Here is a 24,057-nt window from a genome sequence, read left to right on the forward strand (position 1 = left end):
AACTACCATCAGAGTGAACAGGCAACCTACAGAATGGGAGAAAATCTTTGCAACCTACTCATCTGACAAAGGGTTAATATCCAGAATCTACAAAGAACTCAAACAAATATACGAGAAAAAAACAACCCCATCAAAAAGTGGGGAAAGGATATGAACAGACATTTCTCAAAAGAAGATATTCATACAGCCAACAGACACATGAAAAAATGCTCATCATCACTCGCCATCAGAGAAATGCAAATCAAAACCACAATGAGATACCATCTCACACCAGTTAGAATGGCAATCATTAAGAAGTCAGGAAACAACAGGTGTTGGAGAGGATGTGGAGAAATAGGAACACTTTTACACTGTTGGTGGGATTGTAAACTAGTTCAACCATTATGGAAAACAGTATGGCAATTCCTCAAGGATCTAGAACTAGATGTGCCATATGACCCAGCCATCCCACTACTGGGTATATACCCAAAGGATTATAAATTATTCTACTACAAAGACACATGTACACGTATGTTTATTGCAGCACTATTCACAATAGCAAAGACTTGGAATCAACCCAAATGTCCATCTGTGACAGACTGGATTAAGAAAATGTGGCACATATACACCATGGAATACTATGCAGCTATGAAAAAGGATGAGTTTGCGTCCTTTGTAGGGACATGGATGCAGCTGGAAACCATCATTCTTAGCAAACTATCACAAGAACAGAAAACCAAACACCGCATGTTCTCACTCATAGGTGGGAACTGAACAATGAGATCACTTGGACTCGGGAAGGGGAACATCACGCACTGGGGCCTATCATGGGGAGGGGGGAGGGGAGAGGAGGGAGGGATTGCATTGGGGAGTTATACATGATATAAATGATGAATTGATGGGTGCTGACGAGTTGATGGGTGCAGCACACCAACATGGCATAAGTATACATATGTAACAAACCTGCACGTTATGCACATGTACCCTAGAACTTAAAGTATAATAAAAAAAAAAAAAGAAATGTGTTGTTTAATCTCCACATATTTTGAGATTTTCCAGTTACCTTTCTGTTATTGGTTTATAATTTAATTCCACCATGGCCTAAAAGCAGACATTGTATGATTTCTATCCTTTTAAATGTGTTAAAGTGTGTTTCTATTGATCAAACTGATCATTTATTTAAAATAATAATTAGCAATAATATATTTGATTATAAGTAAAGAATAAGAACAATAAAAGTTTTCATTTTATCTTCACTTACTCTTATTCCAATGTTCTTTCTTTCTTGATATACAGCCAGGTTACCGACCTGTATCATTTTCCTTCTTTGCAAGGAACTTTTCTTTAACATTTCTTTCAAGGCAGGTTTACTGGCAAATAATTCCCTCAATTTTTGTTTGAGAAAGTCTTTATTTCTCCTTCACTTACAAAGAGTAATTTCACAGAATATAGAATTCTAGGTTGGTGGTGCTTTTTTTCCCCTCTCTCAACACTTTAAATATTTCACTCCATTCTCCTCTTGCTTACACAATTTCTGAGGAGAAGTTGGATGTATTTCTTGACTTCTCCATAGGTAAGGTGATTTTTTTTTCCTCTGGGTTCTTTCAGAATTTTCTCATCTTTTGATATATATATATATATATATATATATATATACACATATATATAATATATATATATATATATATTTATAGTTTGTCACTTAGGTGGCTACATGTAGTTTTTCTGTGGGCATTTATCCTGCTTGATGTTTTCTGAGCTTCCTGGATCTGTGATTTGGTGTCTCACATTGAGAGAAATTTTCAGCCATTATTGTTTCAAATATTTCTCCTGTTTCTTTCTCTTCTGCTTCTGGAATTCCCATCACATGTTACATCTTTTGCAGTTGTCTCACAGTTCTTGCAGATACTCTATTTTTTTCAATCTTTTTCCCCTTTTCAGTTTTGGACATTACCATGAGATATTCTCAAGCTCAGAGATGTCTTTCCTCAGCAGAATCCAGTTTACTAATAAGCCTGTCAAAGGCATTCTTCATTTTTGTTACAGTGTTTTTAATCTATAGCATTTCTTTTTGGTTCTTTCTTACAATTTCCATCTCTGATTAAACTGCCCATATATACAGAGCATATATACTAATTCGTGAATGGAGACACCCACATCTATTTTTTTGTGTATCTATGAATTCATACTGAAACCCTGGATGCTATTTCAGCACCATAGCATTCATTATAATCTGCATCTTTTTATGTTATTTTAGGTTCCGGCGTACATGTGCACAATATGCAGGTTTGTTACATAGGTAAGCCATAGTGGTTTGCTGCACCTATCGACTCATCACCTAATTATTAAGCCCAGCATGCATTAGCTGTTTTCCCTGATGCTCTCCCCCACCACCCTCCCCTGACAGGCCCCAGTAAGTGTTGTTCCCCTCCCTGTGTGCATGTGTTTTCATCTTTCAGCTCCCACTTATGAATGAGAACATGTAGTATTTGGTTTTATGTTCCTGCATTAGTTTGTGAGGATAATGGCTTCCAGCTCCATCCATGTGACTGCAAAGAACATGATCTCATTCCTTTTTATGGCTGTGTAGTATTCCATGGTGTATGTGTATGACATTTTCTTTATCCAGTCTATCATTGATGGGCATTTGAGTTGATTCCATATCTTTGCTATTGTGAATAGTGCTATCTGCATCTTTTTCTTATTTGTAACATTTCTCTGATAGAAGCCTCATTATTTACACTATATTTTCTCAGTTTAACCTTATTATACTCATAGTTTAGAATTGATAACACATACCCCTGTCAGAGAAAAAAAATTACAAACTAGAGTACAGTGTTTATATACAATCATTTTTGTCTTTAGCTTTATAGTAGCCAATCTTAATGCTTGTCCAAAGTTACTTAGGTAATCTCCTTTCTTTACAATTCCACATCCTGGGTGACAGTTTTTATAATTTACATACTGTGAAATTAACTCAGTGGATTCTAATGGTTTTGACAAATGCAGAGTTGTGTATCAACCACCAATTTCTTAGTTTCTCTCCACCCAAAATTCTTTTGTCCTGCTTCTTTGTAGTCAATTGCTCCCACCCCCACCCCAGCAATCATTTACTATTTTCTCTCCCTATAGTTGTGCCTTTTCCAGAAATTTATATAAATGGAATCATATAACATGTAGTCTTTTGGGTCTGGCTTTTTTCACTTACCAAAATACATTTAAGTTTTATGCATGCTGTTGGGTGAATCAACAAATGCTGAAACAACAAAATGTTGTTTGTTCCTTGAACTGGCTTTATATATGGGTAGATGTTCACTCATTTACCAGTTGAAAGACATCTGGGTTGATTCCAGTTTGGGGTGATTATAGATAAAGTTCTATAAACATTCATATACACATTTTTGCATAAACCTACATTTTCACTTCTCTTTGATGAACACCTAGAGGTGAGTTTGCTGGGTCATATGATACATGCATGTTTATAAGAAACTGTCAAACTGATTTTCAAAGTCAATGTACCATTTTGCATTCTAATGAACAATGTGTGAGTGGTCCAGTTGTCCCAGACCCTTGCTAGTACGTGGAATTATCAGGCTTGTGTGTGTAGTGGTTTTTTTGTTTGTTTTTGTTTTTCTTTAAGCCATTCTAGTAAGTATATAGTGGTATCTTAGTGCGTTTTTAATTTGAACTTCCATAATGTCTATTGATGTTAAGCATGTTTTCATGTGCTTCATCACTATCTTTTCCGGGTTGCAGTGTGTCTCCTCCAAATATAAAATTCTAACTCTCGCTCCCTATGAATATAATCTTATTGGAAAATGAAGTCGTTGCAAAAGATCAAGTTAAGGTGAAGTTATCAGGATGGGCCTTAATACAATGTGACCGATGTCCTTATAAAAAGCGGAAATTTGAAAACAGATGCATGCACACAGGGAGGATGCTGTGTGAAGATAAAGACAGAGCTCCACAAGCCGAAGAACACCAAAGATCACCAGCAAAACACCAGAAGCTAGGACAAAAAACGGAACCGATTTTCCCACACAGCCTCAAAACCAGCCCTGCTAACACCTTGATCTTGGGACCTGTGGTCTCTGGAACTGAGAGATAATACATTTCTATTATTTAAGCCACCATGTTTGTGTACTTTTCATAGTAGTCTTAGCAAATTAATGCACTATCTGTATATCTTTTTTGATGAAGTATCTGTTTAGAACTTTTACCTATGTTTTTGTGGTTGGGTTTGGTTTGCTTTGGTTTTCCTATTGGTTGCGTACTGTCTGTAAGCATCTCCCAGCCACATTTCCTTGTTAGTCATTATAGTTCCATGATGACTACAATTAAAGAAGTCTTGGCCAGGCGCGGTGGCTTGCACCTGTAATCCCAGCACTTTGGGAGGCCGAGGCAGGTGGATTGCTTGAGGCCAGGAGTTTGAGACCAACCTGGCCAACATGGCAAAACCCTGTCTCTACTAACAGTACAAAAATTAGCCGAGATGGTGGCATGCACCTGTAGTCCCAGCTACTTGCAGGGCTGAGGCAGGAGAATCACTTGAACCCAAGAGGCAGAGGTTGCAGTGAACTGAGATCGCACCACTGCACTCCAGCCTGGGTGACACAGCAAGACTCCATCTCAAAAAAAAAAAAAAAAGAAAAAGATGTCTTGACATAGATATTGGATAGGATGGAGAAGTACGCCTGGCCACCCTAGAGAGCATCAATCAAGATGTGTGCTGTGTTTATGAGAAGGCTGGGGAGGGATAGTATGGATGAAAGCCCTGTGTCTGTGATACAGGATGAAAATCTGCAGTTGCATGCAAAAGAGCATTGAATGACAGAGGAAAGAAAGCAAAAGCCTTAACAAAATGAAGGAGTCCTGATGTCTTACTGAACACCGCAACCCTTTGAAAAGCATGTTATGAGCATGTTTTTAAACAGCGTTTTTGAAGTTACTAACTCGTGATTGTAAGGTTCACTTTCCTCAACTCCTGAGCTTCCAGAAGTCTCCCCTCCGCTTCCTGAGTATCATGAGGATCCTCTCACACAGCCATTCTCAGAGAAGGCTTTAGATTATAGTTTTGTATAAAAGCAAGTCTGCAAATATGAGATATTCAGAAGCTGAGATGTGGGTTCCCCAACCTCTGACTGAATATCTCCCTCCTGCCTTGAAGGGCTTTTAAGAAAACTTTCAAAATAGACTTTATTATTTTAGAGCAGTTTTAGGTTCATAGCAAAACTGAGTGGAAAGTACAGAGTTCCCATATGCCCCTCCCCCCACAAATGCACAGCCTCCCCCACTATCAACACCCCCAGCCAGAGTGGTACATTTGTTATAGTTGAGGAACTTACATGGACACATTATCACTCAAAGTCCATGGTTTACATTAGGGTTCACTCCTTCCATTGTCTGTACAGTTTTTATAAATCATAAAGCCTTTATTTCTAATACGTCTGTGGTCTTATTTTACACAACAAGTTTTTCCAGAGAGATAGGGTGGAAATGGGATGGGGTTGGGGTAGAAATCTACCACCTTTTCTCTCTGAATTTTCCTCCTTTCTTCATTAGATTTATCCAAGTTTGGCATAGTGGAAATTCCTTCTAGAATCTGGCAGGTTGCTAAGTAATATTACTAGTTTCCAGCCCTGCTAAAATGTTTTTTGTATGTGTTCCCGCATAGTATTTCAAGGAGGCCTAAGAGGAGAATGAATCAGGGATTGCTAGCTGTCCACCAACATAGCTTGGAAGTTCCTTTAACTCTTTCACAGAGATAGAGAGTCCCTCTGTGCCTCTTTTTATGCTGTTCCCACCTTCCCATTTTTCTTGATCTGGCAATTTCCTACTTATCTTCCAAGATTCAGCTCACCTGTCTATCCTCTCCATAGGAAGACTTTCCTGAACTCCTAGGCTGCATGTCTTACAGTATACTCTGTTTCAATCTCTGTTTTCACACCTGTTACACTGAGTGTTAGATTATGGGGAAACACCATTATTCATCTTCAATCCTTATCCCACGGCAAATTGCCTCTGGAAACTCTAGTAGATGTCTTATAAGGGTGACTTTTGTTCAGGGAGGAGACCACCCCCATTAAATTACAGAGGGATTTGAATATCCAGCATTGGAATATGGGACGGGATGACAGAGTGCTGTAGTATTCCCTTATTTTTAATTCTGATTATACATTATTGTTTTGTATTTAAAAAGTAAGAGCATCTACGTATGTATAGGTTAACCTAGACAGGACTTTATTAAAATACTCTCTTTAAAAAAAAGTAGGTACAGAATACTTGAAAATCCATTCCTTTTATTGATTTTATTACTGTTGCATAGAAATAAAGTTTCACACCCCATACTTTTACTAATAAATGTAAGAACAAGTTCTTTTGAACAATTAAAATAACCAAATATTAATGATTTTCAATAAAATATATTTTGAAATAATTCTGAAGCCATAAAAACTGAAATTCACTTTATGCTAAAATAAATCATATTTTCTCATAATGCAATCATTTTTTTTTTTTTAAAAAGAAACCACCCAATAAGAGTTTAATTCATTAGGAAATTTTCAGCATTTCTAAATGCAATAGAGTGTTTCTACTATATTTCCTGGCATCATTCCTTTCCTTAGCACTTATCTTCACACTCGAAGAGGTGAACCAGGTGATTATGCCCCCTGCGGGGGCTGGTTCTGCCTCTCAACAGTGACTTGGCATGGCAATTAGGTGCAAAATTACCTACATTTACCCTAAAGATTTCTTCAGAGCTGTCAGTCTTCCTAAAACTTCCTAAAACTACCCTAGCAAATACTTTTTCCTTTCTGCAATACTGTTACTCAAACCACTGTATTTACCCCATTCCGAGCTTTCCATTCTCTGTTAACAATTTCTCAGGTGCTCACGAAGTTGTAAAGGACAAGACTCCTCTCAGAAGCACATACTACTCAGCAGCTCAAAGCAAATTAGGTTATTTTACAATCCTTGCTACAGGCCAGAAAATGAGGATTGAGTAAGTAATTTTCCTCATTTGAAAAGGAGAAAACAAGTACAAAAAGAGATTGAGTGATTTTTTAACAATCCTCTACATTTACACTTTTACTTTAAGGATTAAAATGTACCATATAGTCTGATGCTCAAAACCAACTCCTTTTGAGAACAGATATCATTTTACAAACAAAGACACTGAGTCTCAGAGATATGAGTCACTGTCTAAGGTAGTACAAATAGCAATCTATATTATTAGAACTTGAACTCAGGCTGGCTGTAGTGGCTCATGCCTATAATCCCAGTGCTTTGGGAAGCCAAGGCAGGATTCAAAAGCAGCCTGGCCAATATAGCAAAAATCTATCTCTACAAAGTATATTTTAAAAAATAGCCAGGTGTGGTGGCACACCCTTGTAGTCCCAGCTACTTGGGAGGCTGAGGCAGGAGGATCACTTGAGCTCAGGAGGCTGAGGCTGTAGTAAGCAGTGATCATGCCACTGGACTCCAGCATGGGTGACAGTGAGACCCCTGTCTCTAAAAATAGTAGTTAGAACTTGAACTCAAGTCCTTTGATTTCCAGCACACAGAGCCTTTCCTTGCCACACCACAGTGCCTCTTGCTAACTTGAACACGGTGAGGAGCAGTGCAGCAGTCTGTATACCACCAACCAAAACTTGACTCAGTGGATGCTATGTAGATGCATCAAAGTCTGAGTAAAATGAATCCTATTGTCTTGAAAGAGGAATCCGTGGATCATTTTCAATGTTGTCCTAGATAATCCTGATGTGCTTGATAAATAACAGCTGGTATGTGAATAACCATACAATTGCCATAACTATAAACAGAATTACAAATGATAATAGACTGGGGACAAACTACTAAGCAGTATGTTGAATATTAAAATGGGACATATGGGAATCTATATTATTCAACCTTCCAAAATGCATATTAAAGAACAGTCTTGGTTAAAATATCAATACAAAATGATTTTAAGATTCTGATTTCTTAAAATACATTTTCCAATTTTATTGTTTAAAAATATAAAAAATGATTTATTATATCGGCCAGGTGCGGTGGCTCACGCCTGTAATCCCAGGACTTTGGGAGGCCAAGATGGGTGGATCAGGAGGTCAGGAGATCGAGACCATCCTGGCTAACACGGTGAAACCCCATCTCTACTAAAAATACAAAAAATTAGACAGGCATGGTGGCGGGCACCTGTAGTCCCAGCTACTTAGGAGGCTGAGGCAGGAGAATGGCGTGAACCCAGGAGGCGGAGCTTGCAGTGAGCTGAGATTGCACCACTGTACTCCAGCCGGGGCGACAGAGTGAGACTCCCTCTCAAAAAAGAATAAAAAAAGATTTCTTATATCATAAATTTTTTTCACTATAAAAATTGAGTTTTCTCTTGGAAAACCAACAACTTGCTAGTAGCTTCCTTTTAAGCACATTTTGGTTATTAGAAGGGCTTCACTGTGGGAGTAATCTTGCGGAAGAATTTATGACCTTGGGAATTTTTATTTTCAAAAATATAACCTGGAGGAGAGGGGTAACTCGCTGGGCAAATGTCCTGTTTTTTTGGTGTGTACTCTACAGAGTACATGGTCACATCATCAAATGGAACAGAACTCTTAAAAGCAATATTTAAAGGTTTGCAACTCTCTGTTGGAATCAATTTGTGTGGCACATAGTGAGATCTGAAAGTGCTCAAACCATCAAATTTTCCAGATGGGTTGGGAATCTGCTGCTTCTTAATAAGTCCTTGACGACAATTTTCCCATGCTGAAAAATCTTCCTTCATGGTGCTTTTTCCTAGGAAAGGAAAATTGTTACTTCTTCTAAGAGAAACTGGCCTGATGGGAGCAACACGCTTGGCCTGATACGGAACATAGTCAAGATGGCTTGTGCTGTTTAACAGCATGCTGCCTGTAGGAGGCACATACTCTGGTACTTTCTTGACCTCAGGTGGTGGGATTTCCCATGGTTGAAAACATTCATGGAATTCAGTGCTTCCTTCAAACCGAGCACTCTGGGTCACGCTGGTGTGTACAGGTCTGCAAATTTTTGCAGTTTCACCAATAAGACCCTGAAAGTCATACCGGTGAGTTGTGAGATCCTCAAAGCGTTGCTCAGTTGGTTTGTAAACTTCTTTTGGCCTTTCAAACTTGAGTTCAAGCTGATGAGGTATATAATCAAGGCGATGACTTGTAATGCCATTAAAAGGGGCTGTAGAACGTTTGACCACAGAGGAGGGTTTAAAGCTTTGCCTGCTTTGCCTAGGCTTTATCTCCTGAGGAACAAAGTCATCCTGAAATGTAGTTGAATTTCCAAATTTCACAGTAGGGGGTTGATAAGTTTGTTTTGGCTTATAAAGTTCACTTTTATGAAGGTCCCAAGCTCTATAATCGTCTTAAAAATTAAAACAAAGCAAAAACATTTTTAAATGCTTAAGGAAACCATCTTCTAAAAATCATAACTGATTTCTCTCATTGCCAAACATCTTTCCATTTCCTTTAGAAATCTAAACAATAGTATCAGAATACAGTTTCTCGAATTCCTTTCAGATTTGTTCTTTTTTTTCATTTCCACCTTCCTCTACCCATCTCCTCACTTTAATACATATAACTTTCCACTTTCAGATTCATCTGATTACATAACAAAGGAAAGGCACATCTGAACCTGATTGCTGATAGTTCTTGAGAGCCAAAAGGACAGTGTTGTAGGTGAGGACAGAGTTTAGGAGATTATGGTTGAATTCCTAGGAAGTGTTTGGGATTTTAAGTACAACTCACAAAATGCTAAGGTATGTCTAAAATCCAGGGCTTGAAATAAAATCAAGTGCCCTCATGTGTGGACAAAAGTAATACAGATATTACTCCTTGCTTTGGAGAGATTCATCAAAGGAGAGAAAGTTTTAATTCTGGTATACTCTAGGAAGCTACAGAAAGAACTCCTTGAGCAAAGATACAGGGTAACTTGCGCTATCCCAGAAAGCTCTCTGGCTTAAACTTTCCCTCATGAAATGGACTTTAAGGCATTCCCAAAAGATAGAGGGCCATCTAGAGGCCAGAGGCCTTAACTGAATGCCTTCAAAGGTGTTTGAAATTGTAGAATTTGAAGTGACCATCAGAGAAAAGATCTGGGGTTTGGAAGTTAAATAACCTTATGCCTACTTCCTGCAGACTGTGGAGCATTTTGGGTCACTCTGGTGTCTACAGAGTGATGACTTGTAATACCATTACAAGTTGGTAATGGTACACTTCACTAAAACTGAAATGTTTATATTTCAACTAAGGATTATTTGTGTTTTCTATTTCTACATGAGGAAGATAGTAAGCTAGGAAATACCAAAGAATTGACTTCACCCCAAAATATGTATTTCTAAATACCAAAAATTAATTTACAAAAGATAGAAATTTATTATACAAGATAACATACTAAAATCTGGATTAAAGTCTATGCAATATTTACAGGAGAGGTCAAACCTTGAAAACTTATTATATGGATATCTTCTTCAAAGAGATAAAATGTTTATCCATTTCTGCCAAAATGGCCAACTTTTGGACTAAATGATCAAATTACTGACGTTTGGATGAGAGAGGGCACCTGACTCAAGAATAGGCGACCTTTAGGCCAGCAGAGACCTTGAAGACAAACTGACAGAAAAGATGAGCTAGATCAAGCATTCTTATTCTTGTAAACCTAAAATTGAAAATAATGAGTGAGATAGAAATGGGAGAATTGAAAAGGATGCCAGGAGGTAGAGCTGAAGAGCCATGGAAAGCTGAAGTTACATTCAAAACAGACCTGTAAAGAAACAGAAATGATAACTAGGCAGAGGCGACCAGTTAGTAAAGTGGCAATCAGAGCAGATGAGTGAAGGGAAGTGAAGGTGCTGTGAGGGAAATCATGTAGCTCATTGCGGAGATGAAGGGAAAAGTTCTTCCTTCAAGCTCCCTGGGCACCTGATAGTTTTCCATTTTCAGTTCACACGAAGCTTTACCAGAGTCCTTTTTTCTTGAGGTACCATGAGGAAATCTCTCTTCTTTGCAAACTAAAGTATAAAAGTATAATACAATTTTTCACTAGCTAAAAGAAATCACAGATGTTATTAAAGATCTACAGTTCCACACAATCATATAGGGAGAATTCTTGCTACCACACAAGAGAAAAAAGATTTTCATTGTAAGAGAGTAAACAGAAGACAACATTTTCCCTCACCAAACCAGCTTTGGTTTTCAAAATGGAAGCAAGAATTTGGACACTGAGAGATGGATGTAATAGCATACAATAGCATGAATGTCAGTTCTAGCTAATTGCAGAAAATTGATTTTCTCCCCATAAATATGCCTCTGCTCATATGCCTGGAATACTTATTATCTGTTCTGGAATATTTATTGATAACATTCTAGCAACACCTTTAAAACACCATAATCTTTATCATGTGTTTTTAGTGTTTCATGATACTTAAGGAAAAAACATTTAGTAATTTGCTGTTTAATTTCCAAATATTTGGTGATTTTTCCACTTTTTTCTATCATTGATGTCTAATTCAATTCTGTTGTGATCAAAAACACACATTGCATGATTTTAATTCTTTTATGTTTGTTAAGGTTTGTTTTATGACTCCAAATATAGTTTATCTGAATGAACGTTTCATGTGCACTTGAAAAGAATGTGTATTCTGTTATCGTTGGCAGAAGTGCTTTACAAATGTCAATTTGGACAACATTGTTGATAGTGTTGTTCAGGTCTTTACATCCTTATCCTTTCCTATGTTCTATAGATTACTTAAAGACAGTGAAGTCTCCAACTACAAATGCATATTTTTACATTTCTTATGTTAGTACTGTAAGTTTTTGCTTTGAGTATTTGAAGCTCAAGTGTTAAGGGCATACACATTTAGAATCTTGTGTTTGGGAAATGGAAGGTGAGTGTGTGGTGGTTTCTCTGTTGTCCCTGTCCAGCTTCAGTCTTAGGCAGGCCCTGTGCCCCTGGGTCTCAGAAGCAGGTCTCTCTCAGTGCACCTGCCCCTTCACTTGATGTAGTAGGTCTCTCATTGTTGGTCCCGAGACAGTTTCCTGTTCTTTCTTCATGTTCAAGGTTTAGTTTTATTTGCTTCTTGTTGTTGTTTTTCCTTTATCTTTCATCAAGTTGCAATACATCTTCACCTATTCATTGGGGCTGTCATAGTGATGCCTCTCCTGCAGTGGATTAATGCTTTTGTTCTGTAGGTTAAAGGCATTTAAATGGAGCTTCCTGCTTTTTTTCTTTTGCAACAACAATTATTCTCTCCATGCCTGCACTACAAAGGAAACTTTCTGTGGTCTCCAACCTCTTTCCCAATCTTTCTGATGATCACACAGTGAACATCCATAGGGAAGTGTCTGAGTGGTTTTGAACTCCCCCTTTAGCGTCTGACGTTCTCAGAGCTTCTATACTCTCACAGTAGCTCACACTCAAGTCTTTAGCAATTAGTTAAAGATGTAAATGAATTATTTTATCCACTTGTGTAACAGCTAGTCTCATTCCATGCCCTGCTTTGGGTGAAACAGTGCTTACCTCCTGTCTCAACTGGGTGGAAGTTATTTTTCCTTAATGTCAGGTTAATTGGTTAACCTGTGAGCTCAGCTTTCTAAAGGATTCATACACATTTATGATTTTGTAGATTATCTGGCTTTTTCTTGTTATGTTGGGGTCATAATCTTTCCGACCTTCTGCATCCTACACAGAATCTGAAGATGCTGGATTTCTGTATGGTGAGGTTTAAAATTACACCTTCAATTCTACAAATTCAATTTCCTTTATAGATATAGGGTTATTTTTACTTTTTATTTCTTCTTGGGTTACTTTTGGGGAATTGTATTTTTCAAAAAATTTATCAATTTTATGTAAGTTGTAAATTACTGGCATATTTTAAAAAATGTATCTTTTTAATGTGTGAAAAATCAATCTTTGAGTTTTAATCACAATATTTTGTTCATTTACACTTAATGTAATGATCTAGCTGGTCTTAAGTTGACTGTATTGCTATTTGCTTTTGATTTTTCCCTTCTTTGTTCCCATACCCCTTATTTCCTGCCTTCTTTTGTATTAATAAATGGCATTTTTATTATTCCACTTTACTATTAGAATTTTATCTTTCTATGTTTTAAAGATAAAAATGAATTTTTGACTTGTTATGAGATTTTTCTGGCTCAAACTTAAATAGATACTTTTACCACTTCTGGAATGGAATAACCTGTAAGCAATTTAATTCTATTTAACTCCTCTTGCCTTTTGTACTACTGTTCTAACATATTTTACTTTTAAATTTGTGTAAAAACATAATACAGTAATTTTGACTTTAAGTTGCCAAATTCTTTTATATTTACCCACATTGTTTACCCTTTCTGTATGCTTCATTCCTTCCTGCATTTCATGCTTCTATCTGGAATAAGTTTCCTTTTAACTGAACAATTTCAATACTTTTTGTAGTAGGTATCTCAGCTTTTTCTTTTTTTGTCTGAAAACATTTTTACTTTGCTTTACTTTTTCAAGGCTATTTTTACTAGATATACAATTCTCAGATTTTCTGGCTTCAAAAATCTAGATCTTTCTTGCACCTTTAGCACTTTTAAAGTGTCATTTCATTATCATTTAACTTCCATAGTTTCTGTTGAAAAGTCACATATCATTCTGTTTAAAAGTCAGATATAACTTTCTTTTTGTAGATAATGTACAGTTTTTCACTTGCTACTTTTAAAACTTTACCTTTACTTGATTTTCCCAAGTTTGACAATAGTTGTCTAGGGTGGCTTCCTATGTGTTTGTTTTGGAGTTTGCTGAGCTTCTTGAATCTATGGGCTGATTCTTTCATCAGTTTTGGAAAAGTCTTGACCATTATCTCTTCAAATATTTCCTGGTTCTTCATAGGCCTCATAACATTTTACTATATGCTGGATGTTGTGTATAAGAGAATCGTAAAAACTAAAATCAATGTTATTTCAACAGGAGACAATTTGCTCTTTCCTATGTTAGAATACAGGGCAGATCACCTCATTCTTACCAGACTCTGAGCTAGATCAGTGCTCAATGGCATCTTTAGTTAGACATAGTCTTACCCTAGTTTCAAATGTCTCAAGAACAAGACTGAGGTGTGTCTGCAGTAAGGACCTCATCCTAGTGGAACTCTCTCCTAAGCATTTACTCCCAAATAAGACTATGGGATATTCCTGTGGGATTTTTCTGGTCCAGCCTCTCAGCACATCATACCCCCTCCCCTATAAACATTCAGTGAATGTCTCACATTGAAAACCAGCCATATATCTGGGGCTCTTCTAGATTTCAATTAGTCCTACCAGCCCCCATTCAAGTGTTCCATTGCTTTCTCTTTCCCCTACTAGAGTTTCTCTGCTTATGCCAAGCTCAATCCTCAGCATAGGCCTAGACTTGACAATTGTTCCCGGAGAAGTAAATGGCTGGCCATATCAACTCACTGAGGAAGGGCTCCTATCTCTCTGAAATTTTAGTTTTTTGCTTCTATAGCTGTCTGGTGCCCTTAAAAGAAGATTTTAAAAAATCTATACTTATGTCAAGCCCCTCAGCCTGGCAATCAAGGTTCTTCCCAAACTGATCTCAATCTACCTTTACAGAATTATACCCCAATCTCTCATCCCTGAAAACTTCTGGTCCTCACCGTGTCTACTGAATAACTGTTTTATTTTTCTGGTTCTATGCTTTTTTACTCATTTCATACCAGTTTTTAGAATATCCCTCCTCTTTCTATATATCAATACTTACTTATCTCTGATGCATTCCCAGCCTGGCCTGAAGTGATAACTTACCAAGTATAAATCCTTGAAGTGCTGCTTTTTCCACTAATTTTCCAGTGAATTATGTCTTCCCCTGATGATATCTCATATTTATTTATAGTATGGCAATTTCATTTTTCATGCTATTGTTTTTCTATATTCTCAATTATAAAGTTTCTTTTTATATAGTCCATATTTTATTTTTAAATAAAAATTGTATGTATTTAAAATTTATATGGTGTTTTATATATACACACACAGTAAAATGATTACTAAAGTGAAAAACATATCTCCTCACAGCAACCTTTGTGTGTGCATGTGTGTGCATGTGTGCGTGTGTGTGTGGTGTGAGTACCTGTAATCTACCCTCAGCAAATTTCCAGTATACAGTACAGTATTAACTACATTCATGATGCTGTATATTAGATCTCTAGATTTATTCATCCTATACAACTTCAACTTCATACCTCTTGCCCAATATTTCCCCATTTCCCCCACTTCCCCGGCCCTGGTAATCATCATTCTATCCTGTGCTTCTGTGTATTCACCTCTTTTAGATTTATACATCATTATTATGTATATTATTACATAATATACGATGGAATATATGTGTACTATATATATATTCAGACATACATTTACACATCACATTTATTCATTCACTGATTGATGCACATTTAGGTTGTTTCTTACCTAGGTTATTGTGAATAATGCTGCAATAAATAAGAGTGTAGATATTTCTTCAAGATACTGATTTCATTTCCTTTGGGTATACACCAGAGGGGAAGTTGGATCATATGAAAGTTCCATTTTTAATTTTTGAGAAAACGTCATATTGTTTTCCATATGGCTATGCCAATTTACATTCCCACCAACAGTGTACAAGGATTCCTTTTTCTCCACATCCTCACTAACACTTGTAATCTTTTATCTTTTCTATAACAGGCATCCTAACAAGCGTGAGATACTATCTCACTGTGGTTTTGATTTGCATTTACCTGGTGATTGGTGATGTTGAGTACCTTTTCATATATCTATTGACCATTTGTATGTCTTCTTTGGAAAAATGTTTACTCAGGTACATTGGTCAATTTTTAATCCACTTTTTTTTTTTTTTTGCTATTAAGTTGGGTAAGTTCCTTATTATTATTATTATTTTTTTTGAATATTGACCCCTTATGTGACACATGGTCTGCTCATGTTTTCTACCAATTCATAAGCTGCATTTTCCTTTTGTTGATTGTTTGCTTGCTGTACAGACACTTTTTAGTTTGGTGTAATCCATTCATCTATTTTGGTTTTTGTTGCCTGTGTTTTCAGAGTCCTATCCAAAAACCATTGGCAAGGTCAAAGTCAAGGAAATTCCCCATGATTTCTTCTAGGAATTTTATGGTTTCAGGTCTTGTATTTAAGTCTTCAATTCACTTTGAATTGGTTTTTGTGTATAGAGTAAGAAAAGACTCCAATTTCATTCTTTCACATGTGGATATTCAGTTTTCCCAATACCATTTATTTCATTTATTTGAATTTCAGATTCAGGGATTATATGTGAAGTTTTGTTACTTGGGCATATTATGTGATGCTGAGGTTTAGCCTTCTAATGATTCCATCATCCAGTTAGTGAACACAGTACCCAACAGGTAGTTGTTCAACCTTTGCGTCCTCTTCTCCCTCTCCCCTTTTGGAATCTCCAGTGTTTATTGTTTCCATCTTTGTGTCCATGTATACCTAAAGTTTAGCTCCCACTTACAAATGTGAACATGCAGTATTTGGTTTTCTGTTTCTGTGTTAAACTACTTAGAATAATACCTCCAGTTGTATCCTTGTTCTTGCAAATTACATGATTTCATTTTATATGGCTGCATGGTATTCCATTATGTATATATACTGCATTTCCTTTATCCGATCCACCATTGATGGGCACCTGGGTTGATTCCGTGTCTTTGCTATTGTGAAAAGTGCTACAATGAAGGTACAAGTGCAGATAGAATGATTTATTTTCCTTTGGGTATATACCCAGTATTGGGATTGTTTGGCTGAATGCCATTCTAACTGGTATGAGATGGTATCTCACTGTGGCTTTCATCTGATGATTAGTGATGTTGAGAATTTTTTCATGTGTTTGTTGGCCACTTGTATGTTTTCTTTTGAGAAGTGTCTTTTCATGTCCTTTGCCCACCTTTTATTTTTTCTTGTTCATTTATTTAACTTCCTTATAGATTCTGGATATAAGCCCTTTGTTGGATACACAGCTTGTGAATATTTTCTCCTACTATGAAGCTTGTTTGTTACTCTGTTGATAGTTTCTCTTCCTGTGCAGAAGCTCTTTAGTTTAAGTCCCATTTTGTACATTTTCATTGCATTTGCTTTTGAGCACTTAAGATATAAATTATTTGCCTACAGCAATGTCCAGAAGAGTATTCCCTTGGTTTTCTTTTAGGATTTTTATAGTTTGAGGTCTTACATTTAAGCTTTTAATCCATCTTGAGTTAATTTTTGTATATAGTGAGAAGCAGGCGTCCAGTTTCATCCTTCTGCATATGGTTAGCCAGTTTTTCCAGCATCATTTATGGATATAGGGAGTCCTTTCCCCATTGTTAATTTTTGCCACTTTTGTTGACAATCAGGTGGTCGTAGGTGTCTGGATTAATTTCAGGGGTCTCCATTCTGTTCCATTGGTCTATGTGTCTATTTTTGTACCAGTACCATGCTGCTTTGGTTACTGTAGCTTTGTAGTATAGTTTGAAGCTGGGAGATGTAATGCCTCTGGCTTTATTCTTTGTGTTTAGGATTGCCTTGGCTACTCGGGCTCTTTTTGGGTTCTATATAAATTTTAGAACAGTTTTTCTCTAATTCTGTAAAAAAAGTGATATTGATAATTTGGTAGATTGCTTTGGGTAGTATGACATTTTAATGATATTGAACCTTCCTATCCATGATCATGGAATGCTTTTCCATTTGTGTAGTCTTCTTTCTCCTTGTAGAGATCTTTCACCTCCTTGGTTAGATGTCCAGGTACTGAGTGTGTGTGTGGCTACTGTAAATGCGATTATGTTCTTGATTTGGTTCTCAGCTTGAATATTTATGGTGTATAGAAATGCTACTGATTTTTTGTGCATTGATTTTGTATCCTGAGACTTCGCTGAAGTTGTTTATTAGGTCTAGGAGTCTTTTGGCAGGATCTTTAGGGTTTCTTAGGTACAAATTATACTGTCAGCCAAGAGAGATAATTTGACTTCCTCTTTTTCTATTTGGATGCCTTTTCTTTTGCCTGATTGCTTTGGCTAGCACTTCCAATACTATGTTGAATATGAGTGATAAGAGTGGGCATCCTTGTGTTGTTCCAGGTCTCAAAGGGAATGCTTCCAGTTTTTGGTCCATTCAGCATGATGTTGGCTGTGGGTTTCTCATAGATGGCTCTTATTATTTTGAGGTATGTTCCTTCAGTGCCTAGTTTGTTGAGAGTTTTTATCATGAAGGGATATTGTATTTTATCAAATGCTTTTTCTGCATCTATTGAGATGATCATATGATTTTTGTTTTTAATTCTATTTATGTGGTGAATCACATTTATTGATTTGCATATGTTGGACCATCCTTGCATCCCAGGAATAAAACCCACTTGACTGTGATGAATTAACTTTTTGATGTGCTGCTGGATTTGGTGTGCTAGTATTTTTTGAGGATTTTTTCATTTGTGTGTTCAATGTCATTTTCTTTTTTGTGTTTTTGTCAGATTTTGGTATCAGAACCATACTTTTCATAGAATGAGGCAGAGAGGAGTCCCTCTTCCTCAATTTTTTGGAATACTTTCAGCAGGATTGGTACCAGCTGTTCTTTGTATATCTGGTAGAATTCAGCTGTGAATGAACACATTTGGTCCAGGGTTGGGTTTTTTGTTTTTTTTCTCTTTTGGTTGGTAGGTTTCTTACTGCTGATTCAATTTCCTTACTCGTTACTGATCTGTTCAGGATTTCTGTTTCTTCCCGATTCAATCTTGGGAATCTGTGTTTCCAGGAATTTATCCATTTCCTCTAGACTTTCTAGTTTGTGAACATAGAGATGTTCATAATATTCTCTGAGGATCTGTTGTGTTTCTGGGGGATCAGTTGTGATGTCACTTTTGATTGTGCTCATTTGGAGGTCTTTTTTTTTTGTTAATCTGGCTAGTGGTCTATCAGTCTTGTTTATCTTTTCAAAAAATGAACTTTTTGCTTCATTGATCCTTTGTATGGTTTGGGGGTCTCAATTTCATTCAGTTCTGCTCTGATTTTAATTATTTCTTCTGCTAGCTTTGGGTTTAGTTTGTTCTTATTTTGCTAGTACTTTTGGTTGCAAGGTTAGGTTGTTAATTTGAGATATTTCTGTCTTTTTGATGTAGGCATTTAGCACTTGAAACTTTCTTCTTAACCTTGCTTTTGCCACATCCCAGTAGTTCTGGTATGTTGTGTCTCTATTTTCATTTATTTCAAATGCTTTTTTTTTTTTTTTTTTTTTTTTTTTTTGAGATGGAGTCTTGCACTGTTTCCCAGGCTAGAGTGCAGTGGCACAATCTCGGCTCACTGCAACCTCTGCCTCCCGGGTTCAAGTGAGTCTCCTGCCTCAGTCTCCCAAGTAGCTGGGATTACAGGCACCCGACACCATGCCCAACTACTTTTCTGTATTTTTAGTAGATATGGGGTTTCACCATGTTGGCCAGGCTGGTCCCGAACTCCTGACCTTGTGATTTACTGACTCTGGCCTCCCAAAGTGCTGGGATTACAGGCATGAGCCACCGTGCCTGGCTTCAAATACTTTTTAAATTTCTGCCTTAATTTCATTTCTGCCTTAATTTCATTGTTTACCCAAAAGTCAGGAGCAAGTTGTTTAGTTTCCATGTATTTGTGTGTGTGTGTGTGTGTGTGTGTGTGTGTTTCAATTCTTCCCTTCCTTCTTTTTTTTTTTTTTTTTTATTTTACTTTAAGTTCTAGGGTACATGTGCACAATGTGCAGGTTTGTTACATATATACACATGTGCCATGTTGGTGCGGTGCACCCATTAACTCGTCATTTACATTAGGTATATCTCCTAATACTATCCCTCCCCCCACCCCCTCCCCACAATAGGACCTGGTGTGTGATGCTCCCCTTCCTGTGTCCAAGGGATTTCATTGTTCAGTTCCCACCTATGAGTGAGAACATGCGGTGTTTGGTTTTCTTTTCTTGTGATAGTTTGCTGAGAATGATGGTTTCCAGCTGTATCCATGTCCCTACAAAGGACACGAACTCATCCTTTTTTACGGCTGCATAGTATTCCATGGTGTATATGTGCCACATTTTCTTAATCCAGTCTGTCACTGATGGACATTTGGGTTGATTCCAAGTCTTTGCTATTGTGAATAGTGCCACAATAACATACGTGTGCATGTGTCTTTATAGCAGCATGACTTATAATCCTTTGGGTATATCCCCAATAATGGGATGGCTCGTCAAATGGTATTTCTAGTTCTAGATCCTTGAGGAATCGCCACACTGTTTTCCAAAATGGTTGAATTAATTTACAGTCCCACCAACAGTGTAAAAGTGTTTCTATTTCTCCACATCCTCTCCAGCACCTGTTGTTTCCTGATTTTTTAATGATGGCCATTCTAACTGGTGTGAGATGGTATCTCATTGTGGTTTTGATTTGCATTTCTCTGATAGCAAACGATGATGAGCATTTTTTCATGTGTCTGTTGGCTGTATGAATGTCTTCTTTTGAGAAGTGTCTGTTCATATTCTTTGCCCACTTTTTGATAGGGTTGTTTGTTTTATTCTTGTAAATCTGATTGAGTTCTTTATAGGTTCTGGATATTAGCCCTTTGTCAGATGAGTAGATTGCAAAAATTTTCTTCCATTCTGTAGGTTGCCTGTTCACTCTGATGATAGTTTCTTTTGCTGTGCAGAAGCTCTTTAGTTTAATTGGATCCCATTTGTCAATTTTGGCTTTTGTTGCCGTTGCTTTTGGTGTTTTAGACATGAAGTCCTTGCTCATGCCTATGTCCTGAATGGTATTACTTAGATTTTCTTCTAGGGTTTTTATGGTTTTAAGTCTAACATTTAAATCTCTAATCCATCTTGAATTAATTTTCATATAAGGAGTAAGGAAAGGATCCAGTTTCAGCTTTCTACTTATGGCTAGCCAATTTTCCCAGCACCATTTATTAAATAGGGAATCCTTTCCCCGTTTCTTGTTTTTGTTAGGTTTGTCAAAGATCAGATGGCTGTAGATGTGTGGTACTATTTCTGAGGGCTCTGTTCTGTTCCATTGGTCTATATCTCTGTTTTGGTGCCAGTACCATGCTGTTTTGGTTACTGTAGCATTGTAGACTTGTTTGAAGTCAGGTAGCATGATACCTCCAGGTTTGTTCTTTTGGCTTAGGATTGTCTTGGCAATGCGGAGTCATTTTTGGTTCCATATGAACTTTAAAGCAGTTTTTCCCAATTCTGTGAAGACAGTCATTGGTAGCTTAATGGGGATGGCATTGAATCTATAAATTACCGTGGGCAGTATGGTCATTTTAACAATATTTATTCTTCCTATCCATGAGCATGGTATGTTCTTCCATTTGTTTGTGTCCTCTTTTATTTCCTGAGCAGTGTTTTGTAGTTCTCCTTGAAGAGGTCCGTTACATACCTTGTAAGTTTGATTCCTAGGTATTTTATTCTCTTTGAAGCTATTGTGAATGGGAGTTCATTCATAATTTGGCTCTCTGTCTGTTACTGGTGTATAAGAATGCTTGTGATTTTTGCACATCGATTTTGTATTCTGAGACTTTGCTGAAGTTGCTTATCAGCTTAAGGAGATTTTTGGGCTGAGACAATGGGGTTTTAGATTTCCTCTTGGTACTGATTTCTATTTTTATTCTACTGTGGTCTGAGAAGATGCTTTGTATTATTTCAATGTTTTTCAATTTATTGAGACTTGCTTTATGACTGAGAATGTGGTCAAACTTAGGATAATTCCGTGTGCAAATGAGAAGAATGTATATTCTGGGATTGTTAGGTGGAGTATTCTGTAGATGTCTGTTAGTTCCAATTGGTCAAGTGTTGAATTTAAATTCAGAATTTCTCTGTTTTCTGTTTTGATGATCTGTCTAATGCTGTAAGTGGGGTGTTGAAGTCTCTCACTGTTTTTGTGTGACTGTCAAAGTCTTTTCTTAGGTCTAGAAACATTTGTTTTATAAATCTGAGTGCATATATAATACATTCAGGATAGTTAGGTGTTCTCATTGAATTGCACTCTTTATTATGATGTAAATAATGCCCTTCTTTGCCCCTTTCTATTGTTGTTGGTTTCAAGTCAATTTTGATACAAAAACAACAACTCCTGCTTTTTTTGTTTTCTATTTGTGTGGTGGATCTTTCTCCATCTTCTACTTTGAGCCTATGGGTGTCACTGCATATGAGATGGTCTCTCAAAGATAGCAGAAGGATGGTTTTTTTTTTTTTTTTTTAACCCAGTTTGCCACTCTGGGTCTTTTAAGTAGAGCATTTAGGCCATTTACATTCAAGATTAATATTGATATGTGGGGGCTGGGCATGGTGGCTCATGCCTGTAATGCCAGCACTTTGGGAGGCTGAGGCAGGCGGATCACCTGAAGTCAGGAATTCAAGACCAGCCTGACCAATATGGTAAAACCCTGTCTCTACTAAAAATACAAAAATTAGCTGGGCATGGTGGCGGGTGCCTGTAGTCCCAGCTTCTCAGGAGGCTGAGCCAGGAGAATTGCTTGAACCTGGGTGGCAGAGGTTGCAGTTAGCTGAGATCGTGCCACTGCACTCTAGCTTGGGTGACAGACCAAGACTCCATCTCAAAAATCTATTTATCTATCTATATAGATATACATATAGATATAGATAGATATGTGGAGTTTTGTCTCTGTCATACATAGTGTTAGCTAGTTGCTTTGTAGTCTCAATTGTGTAGCTGCTTCATAGGGTCTGTGGCCTATGTGCATGCAAGCCAACACTATTTATTGAAAAGACTATTGTTTCTCCACTGTGTATTCTTGGCACCCTTGACAAAAATTAGCTGGCTGTAATATGCTTGGGTTTATTCTGGGTTTTCTATTCTGTTTCATTGATCTATACGTCTATTTTTATGCCAGTACTATGTATTATTTTGGTTACTGTAGTTTTGTAATATAATTTGAAATCACGAAGTGTGATGCCTGAAACTTGCCCTTCTTTCTCAAGATTGCTTTGGCTAATCAGGGTCTTTCGTGACTCCACATGAATTTTAGAATTTTTTCTATTTCTGTGAAAAATGCCATTGGAAATTTGATAGAGATTTCATTGGTTCTATTGATTGCTTTGGATCATATGAACATTTCAACAATATCAATTCTTCCAATCCATGAACACAGGATATCTTTCCATTTACTTATGTCTTCTTCAATGTCTTTCATCAGTGTTTTATAGTTTTTAATGTACAGATTTTTTACCTTCTTGGCTATCAATTGTAAAGTTTCTAAATGCCAACAAATATGCTACAATCCAGATCTCTGTATTCCCTACAACGTCTAGCATAGAGCAGGGTAATCTCTATAACACGTTTATCAAATCAAATAATGACCTATTTTATGATCTACATTTTAATATAAATAAATTTCTAAGTTGAGACTGCTGGGGGAAAAAACATTTTTGTTGAGGAGTCACCAGTTTCGTAATGCCACACCTCCAGAATCTAAATGTTGTCCTGTTTACCATTTTGCACGATTTTTTTTTTCTCATATCCCATTTCTTTCTTGCCTCCTGTCTAACTCTGAGAGGACAGTGAGAGTATCTTCCCATTGTGACTTCTCTTCAGCTGCAGAATTGTCCTTAAATAGGTTATCTACAAAACCTGCAGTACAATCATACAGAGTGTGGAAGTACAGCCTTGGCCCTTAGTATTTTTGCTGTCTCATGCCTGAAAACCTGAAACACAATATATCATCTTTGCTGACTAAGAAAGTTCAGTAGAGAGAATACCAGAGGAACTCAAAATTCCTTACCCTTGAACTATAACCATAGGAGCAGAAGAATGAGAATCTACAGGAAACCCAAGTCATGGAAAGCTACTAATGTTGGTATAAGTGTGTGTGTGTGTGTGTTGTGTATACATGTTCCCAGCATCAGGGGACCTCAGTATTACTGATATATTTCTTATGGATCTTGTAGAAAAAAAAGAAAATCTTACTATGGTTGTATAAAAGATCAAATATAGTGGCTCACGCCTGTAATCCCAGCACTTTGGGAGGCCAAGGAGGGCAGATCATGAGGTCAGGAGTTCGAGACCAGCCTGACC

The 24,057-nt window shown here is 37.0% G+C and overlaps 1 protein-coding gene across 1 annotated transcript in view; it reads right to left on the reverse strand.

The window, feature by feature from the left end:
- Window positions 1-8,413: 8,413 nt before the first annotated feature.
- LOC104670008 (stabilizer of axonemal microtubules 2-like) overlaps window positions 8,414-24,057 on the reverse strand; it is a 38,396-nt gene continuing 22,752 nt past the window's right edge. The window contains exon 4 of the mRNA XM_030929839.1: window positions 8,414-9,363. Coding sequence (XP_030785699.1) covers window positions 8,414-9,363 — 950 coding nt within the window. The remainder of the gene's footprint in view (window positions 9,364-24,057) is intronic.

Source organism: Rhinopithecus roxellana, chromosome 5 (assembly GCF_007565055.1).
Source record: "Rhinopithecus roxellana isolate Shanxi Qingling chromosome 5, ASM756505v1, whole genome shotgun sequence".
Taxonomy (NCBI): domain Eukaryota; kingdom Metazoa; phylum Chordata; class Mammalia; order Primates; family Cercopithecidae; genus Rhinopithecus; species Rhinopithecus roxellana.